Source organism: Petromyzon marinus, chromosome 3 (assembly GCF_048934315.1).
Source record: "Petromyzon marinus isolate PM22_M1 ecotype Great Lakes invasive population chromosome 3, UKy_Petmar_22M1.pri1.0, whole genome shotgun sequence".
Classification (NCBI taxonomy): Eukaryota; Metazoa; Chordata; class Hyperoartia; order Petromyzontiformes; family Petromyzontidae; genus Petromyzon; species Petromyzon marinus.
Window position 1 is genome coordinate 22229478 of NC_133669.1, and position 16261 is coordinate 22245738.

General features: G+C 46.9%; 1 protein-coding gene across 3 annotated transcripts in view; it reads left to right on the forward strand.

The window, feature by feature from the left end:
* Positions 1 to 16261, forward strand: part of RBFOX3 (RNA binding fox-1 homolog 3) — a 308060-nt gene that overhangs the window by 76596 nt on the left and 215203 nt on the right. For all 3 annotated transcript variants that reach the window (XM_032979345.2, XM_076052877.1, XM_076052884.1), the window contains exon 2: positions 7772 to 7822. In XM_032979345.2, the coding sequence (XP_032835236.2) occupies positions 7772 to 7822 (51 nt within the window). The remainder of the gene's footprint in view (positions 1 to 7771; positions 7823 to 16261) is intronic.

The window sequence follows — 16261 nt, forward strand, 5'->3', positions numbered from 1 at the left end:
TTCATACACACCGGGGTTTTGTGATGCACTGCATAAGGCAACCGAGGCGGGGGCGGTGGTTTAGTGGTTCACACACTCGGCTCAAACCCGAGATTGATTCAAATATTTGAAGCTTTCGCGACTGCAAGGATTCATACTCTTTGGTTTTTTTCGGTACAGTTACGTAGGTAAAATAAAATGAATGAAAACAACTAAATTAAATCACGACGTTTCGGAGGCAACACGAGCTTCCGTCTTCAGGTGGAAACCGTCACGGCAAAATTGCTGTATCAAGTGAAGAGAGCTCTAAGAGACCCGAGATTATATACAGGTTAAGGGGGGGGAGGAGGAGGAGCCAGGAAGGGCCGTGGGGGAGGGGGCTAGGTTAAGCCGCCTTTTGTTATGCTGCAGGGGGTTAGGGGGACGGAGAGGCGATGGCGAGCGGTTGTCAAAAACGAGCGCAACCAAATGGAGGAAATGGAAATGGCTGTACAATTATAGGGCAGCCGAAGTTTGACTTGGTTGATGACATCTTTACAATGATTGCTCAATTTAAAACCATCCTCTCGGTTGAAGTTGTGTCTATGCTTCTATATCTGGATGGCTTCATGGACAAATCTTTGGTAGTATCCGGGAGGTTTGATTCTTGGCCAACGTGAGTGGCGAGCGGGATCCGAACCGGGTCCGGTCTTTCGCCAACCCGCACATGGAAACGGTGTGGTGAAGTACGCCAAACAACCCCCATGTCCGACACTGCTTGTGGAGGTCTTCGTCTAACAGTGGATTGATTCAGGGCTGCAATTGTGTTGTTATATATATATATATTTACGTATACGCACACAAAATACGTGACGTGCAAACAAAGGCTGTTTAAAACGTGATCGTGTTTTAATAAGCCGTTCAATCGTCGTCTTGCAGCCTAGGAGCATGTTAATGTGCTCACGTGTCCATCAAGCACTGTTTACCCACAGATTAACATTCATGAGATGGGATCTGACTATTGATTACCGGGCCCTGTCCGCGCACTTTGCGTCGTAGATGTGAGGGCGAACTTGACGGCCTGCCGGCTTGCGTACACGTGTTACATCCAACCCACCCCTCCCCCCCCATAATTACTGATACAGGTGCTGTGGTCGCCCGTCTTAAGCTGTCGCCACGCACTGCTCCTGTGGAGGTTGTTCAGGGGTTGGTGCCCGCAGCGGTAGCGCGTGGCAAAAGTTTGGGAAAAATGCTCAACGCAGAACATTTGCATGACGAGCGGCTGGAACAGCGTACGCATCACAAATGCAGTACAGTTTGAAGTTTGTAAACAACAACAACAATGTCTAAAATACAAGTATTTCTCAAGATTCGAGGTAGGTGGGATGGACATGCACTTCAACATTCTTTGAAGAGGATGTTTAAAATTAAATGGTGAGGCATTTTTTTTAGAAGGCCAAAGCGAAATGAGATGAGTTCGAACGAAGCCACATGGTGGAGTGAGGCGGTCGTATATAGGTGGAGGAAGGCAGGAAGGCCGAGAGCCTGGACTTAGACCGGGAGAGGGAATCAGCGGTGTTGGCGGACAGCGGGAGGGAATTCCAGGCCTCTGGGACAGCAGCGGAAAAGAAGGAACCCCTCCTCACTATTGAGTGTCGATTGAGTGGGGGCTTTGATAGAACGCCTGGGTTGCTGGAGTGGAGGGCACGTCCAGAGGAATAGATCAAAACTGAACATTAGCCCTGTGAATGTCAGTTTGCCGGGACGCGAGCATTTTTCATGATTCAGTCTAAAAGGGAGAAGTGCAGCCCAGAGATTGTTCATGCCACTGCTGGCAGAATGCGTTGTCGTAATGTCAGGGAGATCCCTCAAAGAGTCCCTCCAGGGGGTATATTTGGCCTCATCTTCCATGTTGGACAGACATCTTGGAAGCGGCGGGAGTAACCAATATTAGCATCTTTTTAAATATTTCACTTTCATAGAAATCAAATGTTCACCGTTCAATACTCTACTTCACGCTTGTTATTTGTATATCCTGTACTGTACTGTATTGTACAGGACTGTTATTATTACTATTGCTACTCTCTACGTGAAGGAGAGCCCATCGTTATTAAATTCACAATTCAAATTTACCTTCCTGTGTCTCTTACCGATCTTGTCGGATTATATCATCATTTTAAAGGTGGTTAATTGTCCTAAACATTTTCATGCAGTTTTTTAGACGCATAACAATTGTGATCATTCCCAAATTGCAGGAAATTCATGTATAATTTACTATATGCAGCACACACTAATCAGAGATATACTGTAAATTAGTTAAATCACACTTTATTGGTTGACACTCTGAAATCATAAACCACGGTGATATTTAAGGAAAAAAATCGAAACACTCCTGTCAACAATGCTTCCTTAAAATAAATATACATATAATCGGTGATGTTATGGACAATGTCCCTACTTCATAGAACATGTTGATGAGTGTGATTTTGTTGTTGTAATTGTGCACCACTGCCAATTCAGCATCACCAAACAAATAGATATTGAAGAATGGGACATTACACTGATTTGATTTATTTTCCTGAACTTCTCATGGTGTTTCTCAGAATTCAATCAGCTCTTCTCGTTATGTTAATGATTTTGGCGGCATTCATTGTTGCAGCTGTTGAACAATTTCCCAATTTCGAGTCATAGCATACATTACTGATGATACAATACTCATTGGTTCTTTCGGTAAAGTCACGTAGGTAAAAAATAAAATAAAGTTAATCAAATCACGACGTTTCGGAAGCAACACAAGCCTCCGTCATCAGGTGGGATAGTCATATTACTTCTTGCTGTGACTATCCCACCTGATGACGGAGGCTTGTATTGCTTCCGAAACGTCGTGATTTGATTAACTTTATTCTATTTTTTACCTACGTGACTTTACCGAAAGAACCAAGAGTATGGATCATTGCAATCACGAAAACTTCAAAGCTAGAATGATGACACAATCTTTGTGAAACGGCTAACAGAGTGGCTCAACATTCAGATTAATTGATTTCCAGGTGGCAGAGAGACGGCCAGATACACGAAGAGATGCCAAACAATAGCAATATCGTGAAATGATATTGAGTTTTGTGGCAGAACAGAAAAAAATAGACATCAGTACGAACGTTACTTGATTAAGATAATTCCTTCGAGGGCTGTGTCCCGTTTGGACGTTGCTACCACCAGCTTGGCGACGTGTAAATATTTTATCCCTGGCCACAGTAAATTTAACGATACAATCAACTTCTTTTACTTCACATTGAAATGTCTCGGTGGGTGGTCGGTGAGTGGGTTTGACAGCCTCGGCCGGAGCGGCCCACCATCGAGTCGGGCTTTTTTCAGCCCGACGAATGAATTGACACGTCCACCTGGCAACACTCTGGAGCGCCATCAGAATGTGCCCTTTCCGTTCGTGTCCAGTGGTTCTCAAATTCCTGGCGACAAGGGGCAGGTTATTATGTGCTCAGTGTCAGCATTCAAATCCCACATTTGAAAATGACCTGCATTTGTCAAAGAATAATGCCCTTTCTGATGAAACTAGGGATACTCTGGTCCGCTCGTTCAACAGAAGTATTATATACCAGCGGACTTGTGTGACACATTGTGGTGCCTTCGTAACGAGAGAGATAGGGAGATTGGTCACCTCGGGAGGAACGGCGAGTGCATGGTTTCTCAGGTGTCACCCGTGCACTGAAAATAATATATAGTAAAGAAAGGGGGGGGGGGAGGGAGAAGATGGAAGACACTTGTTACCGCTGTGTTGAGAAGCTGACCCACAGCCATTTTGGAGACTACCATGTTGGCAGCGACCCAGCATGCCGCAAAGCCAACGGCAGCTCCCCCAACTCGCAAGCGGCGTTTGTGAAAGTGTGCCAGGGCCAATGATGTCCACACACGTCTGGGGGGAGTTGGGGGGGGGGGGTTAAAGAGGGGCAAGCGCCCTGCTGCCGCACGCTCCGCGAGCGGCACCCCAGTGCCACCCTCTGCTGGCTTTGATGCTTGGAACATCGTCGTCGCGGTTGACATTAAGGCGCAAATAGATAAAGCGGCCAAAAAAAAAATCTGCCGCTTCAGCTGTGCCCGGCCGCATCTCCCTTGATGCTCCGGCCCCCGGTGATGGCTTCTGTCGGGCGTGGCGGTGTCGGTCGCGGTCGCGGCTGCGATGAGGGCGCACAAAAAGACGGCGCCGGAGTGAAATGACACCAAGTGGCGGGGGACGAATGGCGTGCGCGCGTGCTATCGAGCAAGGGCACCGTCAGGGCACAAGTTGCACCGGCGTTCGGGGGAAACGGGCCGCCGACGGTGGAGACGACGCAAAGACGAGTTGGCTGGGTGGCTGGGTGGGTGGGTGGCTTGGTGGGCGGCAGAGCCGAAATCCGCGGAAAGCGAGGTCAATTATACCGCATACACGATTCCAATTCGGGGACAAAGACGTGGGCAAAATGAGTCCGCCCGCCTGCGCATGCCTCCCGGGCTGCTGCTGCTGCTGCTATGTTGGACTGAAATGCGCGGAAGGGAAAGAGGTCAGGCGGCTCACGATTCAGGGGGGAGGGATGGTGGGGTGTGGTTTGGCGAGCCGCTGACAATTGAAATGCATCGTCTTGAAATTGAGGGGCGAAATTCAATTCAGGAGTCGACGGTTTAATGCCGCGATGGACGTAACGTCGTGGCGATCGCGTGGGCTCACGACACAACCGCGCACATACACGCACAAAAACGAGTCAATGTACAATCCTTACACACGCGCGCAATTTTGGACGAACGAATCGACATGGATCGATGAACCAACGCATCGTTGCGTTCCCGAGTGAGGGACTATTAATTGAGTCCGTCGGCGGTGGCCCAAAGCTGCCGTGCAGGGTGGGGGGGGGGGGCAGAGACCCAGCCATAAGTGGCTTCAAACTGTGAGCAAGTGTGCAGAGTCTGTAGTCTGGGCACACAAAGTAGGCACCCGAATCGCTGTTCGAGAAACAGAGGAGGTAGCATCGCCTCCCTCCACCACCCTCCCCACCACCCCCTGCCATTGCCTCTCGGGGATGGTGATTTACAAGGAGGAGCGGGTGGGGCAGTGGGAGGGACGACTGCAGGTGCAGTGGATTGGCGTGGCGCCGCATGCAGTACCCGAGCGATCAGCCGGAGGGCACAGCAGAGCTGACCCCCGGGTGTGTTGGGCTTGCGCGTATGCGCGTGTGTACCGTCGCAACAGCACAAAAGAGTCACTTACGCAACACGTGCAGAAGATACATTTTTGATGGGGTTTCTTTTTTTTTGATTGCTTAATTTTTGTTTCATGCGGCATTTTCTAAAGCAACGGACTGAGTTTATAACTCAATGTGTGTTGAGGTTTGGGCTCATCCCACACACAAGTGGAAGATGGCAGATGGTCGGCGCCTGCCACCTGGGAGCAGAACACCAGCAGTGGAGCCCGTGGTCAACTGCCCGCTGCCTGCCCATCAAGGCCATCGAAAGGCATCACCAAAGCAATTCAAGAGCTCGCAGCCAGCGAGGTCAAATGGCTAAGGAACCCGGGCGTCGATTTATACAACATCTATTTACTGGCCCAAAAATAAATCTGTTGTTTCTCTCTGCAATACGCCATAGGCGAAAAGTATGAAAAAAAGTAATTTTATAGTGTCTCGGGATCGCCATATGGTTTACATGTTGTGCCTCATGGAAAGGCGTGTATTGGGCAAATGATCTTCAGCGATGTGAGTGATGGATGGCACTTCAGCCCACTCACCATCAGGCGACTACTTAATTCCCCTGGAAATGAAGGGAACTGCACCGAATGCGCCAAAATAATCCTGGTGAGAAGACGTCGAGTTTAAGTACTGGGATTTAACACAAAAAAAATAAAGTGAAGAGCAAAGGCAGCGGGCCTCTATTTTGTTACATTTCTAAATCACCTCACGGGACGGCTGCTCCCAAGGCAAGCGAGCGTGCCATCCATGAGCAGAAATGACAGCTCCACCTTGAAAATGCATACTTATTTCATTGTACAATCTGTACTTGTTGGACAGAATGCCCAGATAATTTTGGGGACAATTGTACCGAGATCATTATACGGAGGATATCGAAATCATAGGCACCGTTGGAGGACAATGCACTTGACCAAATTTAGTAGGATACAGATCACTGGAGTGTCCTCCGGAAACGCAGACAAGGGAGGATTTGTGTTAATGATCTGCTACAGAAGCCCTATGATAAGGGACACTGACACTTCACGTTGACTGTTGTGTCTGACCATTAAATCTCGACAGAATGCCTATTTGTCAGGTTCTCGCTTGATCATCATTGCTTCTACCTGTGGTGTCACTGTGAAGAGACAATCTTGTGCAGCTTTACAGGGCTTCTGGTTAAACCTGTTATCATCTGCGGATGATGTAGAAACACGGTCGTGTGCAAGTGATGTTCTCAAGCGCTTGCAGTGGTTAGGCTGTCACGATGTAGAGATGTGATATTTAGCATTTACCTTATATATAATCAGCATTACAGGAGTTCGCGAATTACTGTTGAATCTTCTGTATTTGTGTGGAGTTTTGTTCCCTCGTATGTGTGGGTTTTTCATAATAAATGTTTTTGGGTTGGATCGCGGAAATATAAATGTGTCGTGAACTCACCACTACCCGACACAGCCAATTAGTAAGGTTTGTCACGTGAACAAAACGTGCCAATTAGCTATGAGTTCAGCACATCGGTGCGTTGGAGAGTAAACCCACAACACTTACACTTGAGTACGGCATTTTGCTGTTGAGTACAACCAGCTTCTTCAGGCCATTTTCCCGAATTGTGAAGAAGTCTTCCTGCTTCCGGTCCTAAATTGGCTGTGTCGCGTGTTGGTGGGTTGACGACACATTTATTTTTATGCGCTCTAACCCAAAACACTTTCATTATTAATAATATTGGTCGCGAAAGTCTACCTGTTAAAGTGTATGGGTTTTCTCTTGGCACTTCAGTTTCCTCCCGTAAATGAAATAACCCATGCGTCGCAATCTGGGACCTTGCTGAAAATGATTGCTGAGACTCAGCAAGCTGTTGCTGGATACAAGACAATAGTATTATTTCACGTGCGTAATAACCAAAACGTTACGTTACATTTTCTAAGTATAGGTGCTATTTCATAATAGAAACATTCATGACAGTCTGCCTTCCCTGTGTTTAATGCATATATAATTTTTTTACGTATTTATATTACACGTTTTCCCATAACTGCAGCACTTTCTGGTTCACTGCTTTTGTGAGATGCACTTAAAACGAATTAAAGATCCTCACGAATTCATCATAATTGTTTGAAATGAGAGCGAAAAAAAGTGAGCAGCACTCGCATGAATTATGCAAATGATGGTTTAACTTGGCCCGGTGATTTAAAACGCATCTTGGAAAGCGTTACGAACACGAGTGATTGTGTGGGAGTGGCCGGACGGTGTTGTTAGCGGCACAGATGAAAGATTCGTGCCCAGGGCTCATTTAATGTCTCCGCGGCGCTTGTACTGGCTCACGCGGACACAGAGTTCAAATGTAGAGAGCACACACGCGGAAGCGTGGGTGAAGCTAATCTGAATCTTGGGAGGCAGGTGATTCATGGCTGACACCAGACGTGGTGTAGCCCAAAAAGCCGCTGATGCCCACCGGAGGTCTCTGGCACCGACATGCTGTGGATGTTGCCCGAGGCCAGCGTTGCACCTTTCACAGCCGAGATAAGGAGAAAGGAGAGCTTGATGTGACATCCCACATCTACATTCGGCTCTAATGGTTCCCCTCTGCCTGTGCTTTCTGTCAACAGGGCGAAGGGCTAACGAGAACACCCATGGCTCTGGAGAGCCAACAAGCCAAGGTGAGCATTGTCGCCCGTCTGACGGACTCCGACAGCAACATTTAACCTCGGGAGACGACGATTCTGGCTCGCACTTATCTCAAACACGGCAACTAAAAATAGTGGGATGTACCACCACCCCCCCCTCCCCCCCCACTCTTCTTCCATTCCCCATTGAAAATCTTCCGCTCGCTGCGTTTCACCCTCTTTGATACTTTGATAGTTTGCGGTGCGCATTTTTTGTTCTTGAATAAAGCAAAAAAAAAATAATAACAGTGGGACGACATGCACGTCCCGCGACATGCGGAGGTTTCGTTCTGTCACAACCTCTCCTGACGATCTTCCTTTACTGCGCTTGCCTCATGAATCTCCTGCCACCATTCATTTACGTTCTTGACACTGGCTCGCTTTTTTCCTATGTCCCCCTCCCCCTCCACCCAGGCATGTAGAGCAATACGTTTATCCTCTCTGAATGTTGAAACAGCTGAGGTAGGTAGATTGGCAGCGTGTCGAAACGCGCGGGGGGAGGGGGAGGCCGTGGGGGGGGGGTCCAATATTTGTTTATTTTTTTATTTGTGCTAATGTAGCTTTGCTGCTGCACAAAAAAAAATGAAGGTAAGGGAGCCAAGTGCTGTGAGATTGCTACTGCTATACACTAATGTAATCATTGTACTTTGGGTACAAAAAATAAAATAACGAGGCTAAAAGCGATGTTCAATCGGGGACATGATGCTCGAAGTGATATATGCTAAAATAAGCACTGAGCCAAATTGTTTTGTACTGACTCGATTAATTGAATGAGGCGCGTCACCCACAACTTATTCCACCACAAATAATAAGTTGGGTGGAGTGGTGGCGCGGTGGTCAACCACACTGCAGTTAGTTCAATTCCCAGCTATGTCTAACATCGGTGGGCCCCTTACTTCACCTAACTAGCATGGGGGAAGTATGGTCATTAATTCCCCAATGTCGAACAATTCCATGGCAATACCTTAATTCAGCAGTGGAATTACAAATGGCTGTATATAAATGCTCTTATACAGGTGATCTACAGCCAATAACCCCACAATTTTAGTCAATGTAGCATACCCATATATATTCAGCTCTACGGTAAAGGATAAAAAAGAAACATTTTTAAAAAAACATACAACCAGAAATGGCAACAACAACACTTGCATTTCTGTTTGTATACAGAATAGTTTTATCGAATCACCCATCATGCTACAGGAGGTCATCAGCAGCATTACCCTCTGTTTTAATGTCAAAGAAACCACTGCCACCTGTAAACTTTTAAAGCCTCGATTCCCTTTGAAACCGTGATGGACACTGCAGCAATTGAAGAAAGAGTAGCGGTTCTAAATTCCCATGATGCCTTTAAATACTGTTTGGGCAGCAATTTCCGAATCAGATATTGTACAGGCATTTTCTTAATGGTTACTGGTTTTGCCTGTAACCGTGGGTGACAGGGCAGAACGCAGGGATGGACCGTTAGCGCCCACGGGTGGACACCGGCTGAGCAAGCATGATGCCCGAGGGAGCATTCCCGCGGCGAGTGAGATGGAAACAGAGTGGCTGCGAAGCGATTGCCCGCGTCAGTAATTAGATTGGCATCGATCACGCCCGTTCCATTTCAATCCTGCTTCTCTCCTCTCTGCTTCCCCTTCAACTCCTACGCCCCCCCCCCATTCCCATAGCCACTGACCCCACTTTCTCCCCCTCCGCCTTGCACGTTTCTCGCCCACATGGAAAAAAATTGGACGTGACTCTTCGGACATTAAACAGCCTTGGCATCTGTCGCAATTTGTTTGTGGATTTGTCAAACCGGGTCCCGAGACTGGATTTAATTTTTGGGGGCCAGATTCTCTGACCGCGGTCGGGCCAAAAAAAAAAACTGGCCACGTTCAATCACGCGTTCAATCATCCTGTCATTCCCTTGACCCGCACGGGTGAAAAAGAGATGCTCTGTTGGCACTGCAGCGACATCCCCCACTTCTCTTCCCGGTAAACAAGGCAAACGATCATCTCACAAACTGTGCTGACCATGTAACATTTCCTTCCACGTTCTACATCGGTCGTTGTTGCCCTGAGGAGGGTAGACATTGCTTCACGTGTACGTGGGGCGCCTTTTCTGATTGTATGCTTCGTGAGCTCGGCTGGTGAAGAGTTTTTAATAGGTAAAGGTGATTAGTTCGCTTCAGGATGTTGACGAGCTAATGAAAGGCATATGCATTGCCGCTTCATTGACTGATCTTGGTTATACCATCATCACCATCAACCGTGCTCAATACACTGCTGGTTGAAGGCTTCCCAAAGCCACCGCCACCGATAATCCATCAAGCACCTACACACAAACTGATATCATCCCTCCATCTCATATATATAGGTTACATATTAAGAGCGGAGGTAAACACAATTAATTAAAAAAATATAATCTTTGCGTGACCTTCCGGTTCACATCATTGCGTTTGTTGGCTCACGCAGGAGGAGGCCGACTTCTATCTTAGCACAAAGCTCCGTTTGTACAGCGTGTACTCCCCCAACCCTACCCCCCCCCCCCCAATTAGTCGCCCCTGCTAATGCATTTCAATTATATGAGAATACAATTTCACCATCCAGGGCTCCCTGGATGTTGCTATCATTATACCTCGAGGGCCAAGCTTGGGTAGACTGAACACAAATTGGCTCATTTTAAAATTGTATTCATTTAATTTTGTTTAATTTGGACTTGATTGTTTTTTATTGGTGAACAACAAATTGTGCTTGGGGGGTGGTGGTATGGGGTGAATGTGAACGCTTACAGTGCTTCCCTTCACATCGTTTCAACTCTTCTGTGATGAAGGCATGCAGAGAAAACGAAATACTCTTTGTACTTAGGTGTTTTATTTTGTCAAAAACATTTTTCACAAACTTCTTTATAAATATAGACGTGACCCAGCAGTTGGGGTGGCTCGCCCCAAGGCCCTTGACTGATACATGAATTATTACGAACGACTTTGTTCGTAAATGAATAATCCAGTAGACATTTAGAAAATGCTACTCGGGCCATGAGCAGCAAGAGATGAAGTCAACAGCTCAATCCATTCACTTCTTCTTTTGTACGGCATTTGCTAAAAGCACCAGGCTATGATTGTATTTCTATTTATTACGTAGTCTGCTTGCTCCGCTAGAATGCACGCGTGGTATTGGGGTAGCTGAGTGGAGTAGTCCGCTAGCTCCACCAGAGTGCACGTGGTTGTATTGGGGTAGCTGAGTGGAGTAGTCCGCTAGCTCCACCAGAGTACACGTGGTTGTATTGGGGTAGCTGAGTGGAGTAGTCCGCTAGCTCCACCAGAGTGCACGCGTTGTATTGGGGTAGCTGAGTGGAGTAGTCCGCTAGCTCCACCAGAGTGCACGCATTGTATTGAGGTAGCTGAGTGGAGTAGTTCGCTAGCTCCACCAGAGTGCACGCATTGTATTGAGGTAGCTGAGTGGAGTAGTCCGCTAGCTCCACCAGAGTACACGTGGTTGTATTGAGGTAGCTGAGTGGAGTAGTCCGCTAGCTCCACCAGAGTACGCATGGTTGTATTGAGGTAGCTGAGTGGAGTAGTCCGCTAGCTCCACTAGAGTGCACGTGTTGTATTGGGCAGCCATCAGTGATATACGCCTGAGGGTTTGCACCTCACCAATCATTCACTCATCATCGGCGATTCGCTCATGCCACAACCCAGTACTGAAAACAATCAGGATGTTGCTCATCCAATGTACCGTGACTCCCTGTATTTCACTCGAGACCCATGGTGGGACTCCTGAAAAGCCACACTCGTATGATTCAATTCCTCCTACATTTTATAATTAGCACACACCGACAATTTACTGAGCGAATGAGGCAGAGAGCAAGTGGGGGTTGTTGAGGGGGGGGGGGGGATGTGGGGTATGGGGAGGGAGAGGGGGGGGGCTTCTTATTTCGATCATGATTGTGGGGGTCATTGACTTTGACACGAGGTGGGTGGCTGGCTGCTATGCGCCCCCTAAACCCCACGTGGATGGGGCACGCGCCGCAGTGGCACGGAGTGACCGAATTGCCACCTCCAGAGGCCCTCCTCTCACCCCTGGGCAACGTCGGAGCTGGCGGCGGTGGTGATTTATAAATCGTCCTTTGCCCCCGCCGTGTCGCGCCGGCAATTCTAATGCGCTTCATCAAAGGCAAACGAGTTAAGTGCATTGCCGCGACCGAGAGCCTGATCGATACAACAAGGAAGGATTGGCGACATTTCTCCTTGTACCATTGATTTGCAATCCCTTTGGCCCGAGTGTCATTTTGCAAGCGCGCCGCTCCCCTCTAATGCGCATTGTTCACCGCCGATCCCAGCAGCACCCACCCAGGCCGATGTAGCATGGAGCTGGCACGACTCCCCGAGCTGCCGCGGCATTGGTAATCGGCAAGCATGTTTCTTCGCCTGGCAACACGCTGCCGCCGAGGGTGCTAATTGCGCCCGTTTGTGAGTGTAAGGAGGGTTCTTGTAAGGAGGAACGCGAGGGAGGAGGTGGGCAGGTGCGTGATTGGAGGCGCGCGCGTGCGTGCGTGTTGGTAAATCTACGCCGTGGAAACGGGGCGACGAGACAATGTTCTGCTCTGGCCTCTCGCTATCCCGGTTGTAAATACCGCGCGTGTGTGTGTGCGCGTGCGCGCAAGGCTTCCTCCACCGCTACGCGAGGGCACGAGTGTGCTTTGGGTCCCTCTGCTGGCCTCTTTCGAAAGGCTGATGTTGTCACGCGCGTTCGTTGCCGTGCGAGCCCCCGTTGCCTTGGCGCATTTGCCACGGTTTTGCTTAATTGTTGTGCGGCGATTTTTATTTTTTACGTGAGTCTACATGGGCGGCACTCCCCTGGACACTGCATGCGACCCAAGCAGCGTCACCGTGTTCCCGAGCAGGGTCGTTTATTAGTACGAGTAAAATATACAACCCCCCCCCCCCAAAAAAAAAATCACGCTCTCTTGTTTTGAATACACATAGAGGCAATTGTGTTATGGGCAAAATAATATAGTATAGAATGGATAAATCCAGCCTGGAGACACCGCGGTTATGGTGCTTTGGAAGTTTGCACGAGTTTGCGTAGGGGTGTTTTTGCGACTCCGATTTCTGGCCAAGGATTCACGTAGTCGAATAGTTGTGTTTTGGGAAGTCAACATTTGTCACATGAGATATATACTGGCCCTCGTCAGGATAATGTGGAGATTCCAGCACTGGCTCACTGCCGCAATATGAGATGAGGGCCTTCTCATTGGTCGTTTGAGCTGAGAGATACATTAAATGCTTAACATTTTACATGTTATTTGAAATGTCAGGACTATTAAAGTACTGACATTCAATCCACACAGCTGTTGTTTATTTCGATTGAATAATTTCAGCTCATTGCTTATGCCATATACGTCTCCAGTAGGAAATTAACCTAGAGTCAAGTGAGCCGTGATGTTAAACCCCAAAGTGACCTCTGGTATTGTTTCATCAATGACAGAAGACCCGGGCTATGTCGCTGATGTACGCACGTACATTGAACTTCTTTCACACCGTACGTAGCCAACCGTGCTAATCGGGGCTACGAATAGCCTATGCTCTTCTATGTATTACAGGTTACGAATATGCAAACTTGACCGAATTTTTTTTCGGTTTTGCCGCAGCCAGTAAATATTAAATACCGTGTACTGATTTTAAATTGAAACTAAAACATTTCCGATTAATCCTACCTGCTCGTGTGGAGGATGATCTTTAATTCATTCCATCAAATCTGAAGATCAATAGGTATCTCCTGTCCGCTTAATCACTTTTTGATAAATGGCATCATTAGGCGGTAACTGCCTCTATCAATCAGCAGTGAATGGTGTTTAATGCTTGGCCCCAGTGGGGTACGTCTGTGGATGCCGCTGCTGCTGCTGCTGCTGCTGCTCAAGCGTTCACTAGATTGTTGTTGTTGTTGTTGTTCCTGTGCTAATGAACTTGGCCATAGTTTGGCTGCTTTTACGAAGGAAAAGACAAAGGAAACTCATCCGTCTTTGTTGCAAACTCTTTGCAGGGTTTCTCCGGTAGTTCTTCGGAATAGTTATAATTTCGCAAGAAGGTCGGTGTCTTTATTTCCACGCTAATTTGATTTCCTTCCGTGTAAAACCTCGCGTATGAATTTATCCAAATTACGCTGCTATCATGTGCATTAAGGGCTGATATACATCACCCAGACGCATCTTGCAAAGTTAATTTTATTACGGTCTAACAGAAGCAAAGTCCCATGTGAATTTAAATAGCGTTAGCATCTGCGTCGCCATTGATTGGTGTTTTTTTAATGGTTCGGTGCTCGTTTGTGGAATAAACAATACGATTCTCTTAATTCCGGACTTAGACTTGCATGCTCATTCGCTTTTGGTGGAAATATAAATAATAATAGGATATTTGCATGTGAAGTTTAGCCCTGAAGGTAAATGATGGATTTATTGCTGTTTTAATGTTGCATGCCATTGTCTGGGTTTTAAATCATTAATTCACCAGGACTGTGTCGTCCAGTTGAGATAATTAAATTTGAAACTAGCATAATGAATGCAAAAGTTTGTTGTTAATTAGTGTCATTCAGTGACACGTGTAGAAAAGGTCTCATTAAACTGAAGTGAGGGTCCTCCTGCGTTACATCGGCAATGTGATTGGCCAACGATGATCAGTTTGCCCTCTTAGTGCAGTGATGAATAATCATGTAGATGCCGTTAGTTCGGCCACTTATATAGAAATTTTAAATCGGTCAGATTTTTTTCAGTGCACACTGAAGAACAAAAATAATTATGAGCCGTGAAAATATTTCATGCATTCGTAAAAAAAAACTTGACAAGGCATAATATTTATCAGCACATATCTATGAATGACATATTCCTCAGTAATGGAGCACGTTTTTTGTTTGAACATTGGAACATATTTATTTGATGATTTCCTATTTTAATTTATTGTTACATTCATGCAAACTACTTTTGGCGTATTCTGTTTTTATTTTTTATTACGTCTGTTTTTTTATGGCTAACCGAGTTTTTTTTTTTAAATGTGTCCTTCGTCTAGTCTGGAGGAGCTCACCTTACTTGTAAAAAATGTGCCACAGCTTTGATGACCTGATGCGGTCCAGGTCAGTCCCATGGTCTGGCAAAACCATTCACAGAGCACCAGACTTCATGTGGTCACACAAGCAGTGGTTGGTGGTGGGGGGCGACACGGGGGAGTGGGAGTGCCTGGATTTTTAAACAGCAGAGGAGCGGTCAAGCAGTCTGGGATGTGCATTAGCAGAAATGGGATGTCAAAGTCGGAAGGATGATTTAATATTGTGCATTATCTATGTTCAACCGTGATGGCTGGGGAATCCAATTAGGAGAGAAATGTAAGGAACGTTTTAAATTGCCTGAGCTGTGTCCTTTCGAGATCTTAAGTTCAAAAATACAGTTTGCACTTACATTTCCCTATTCAACACGAAACATGACGAACAAATATTTATTCATACTTTTCCCACAAACATCATTCTCTCTTTAAGGACCCTTTGCAACAAAATAACAATCCTCGTGAAAGTGCTGGCTGCCGTGCCGCTTTGAACATTGGCGCTTGGTGCCTTGAAATGGCACCGTTTCAAAACGGGGGTGCCGATTTCCCCGAAGGAATCTCCGTTGCTCGGCCCCCGTGTTGTGTTTTCACATCCCTCCGTGTGATTTTTCATTACATGCGAGCAGGCAATGTGTCTTTACTACGGCGGGTTAGTCCTGGCGTGAAATCTGTCAAAGTGTGATGAGATTTATTGGCAATCGATGGACTTTCTTCCGGGAGACCAACTCCCACCCTTCCCCTCCCACCTCAGCGGAGTTATAATTGGTTTCTATTTACGCGGTAAAATATTCCAGCGTTTGCCATTCACGCCGCCTTGCCTCATCGACAGATGCAAGTGCACGCGTTCATTCATTGCACACGCTCCGCGTCTGGTGGCTTGGGTTAAATCCTTTTAAAATTCTGCTAAAGTTGGCTGACCGCAGCTGCCGGGGCTGTGTTTTAAGCTATTGGTGTCCTGGGTATGGGTCTGAAGCACGGAATAACCAATCATTATTATCCCATCAAATTGCTTCCTTAAATGGTGTGGGGCCAACCATCCGTGCTACTTAAATGGAAGGGCCAACGCTAGCCCTTGATTGGAAACCCAGAATAGAAATGGTAATTCTTTTTAGGCCGCCATGTTCTCAGACGTTTGCGGGTTGCGCGCGCGCGCGCGAAAAATTCCCACGCGTTTTTCGAAGATTTACAATGCGAATTAAAAATTGCTATGTCATCACAACAGTGGTAATCGCTCAAGTGAAAAAGAAAAAAAGTGCCCTTTTTTTCCCCCCTTTCTTAAAGTTATAAGGGAGACAAGAATGCTCCGTGTGCAACAGCTAAGTCCTCTTAAAATGAGTGCGCAAGCCGCGTGTGATGTGTC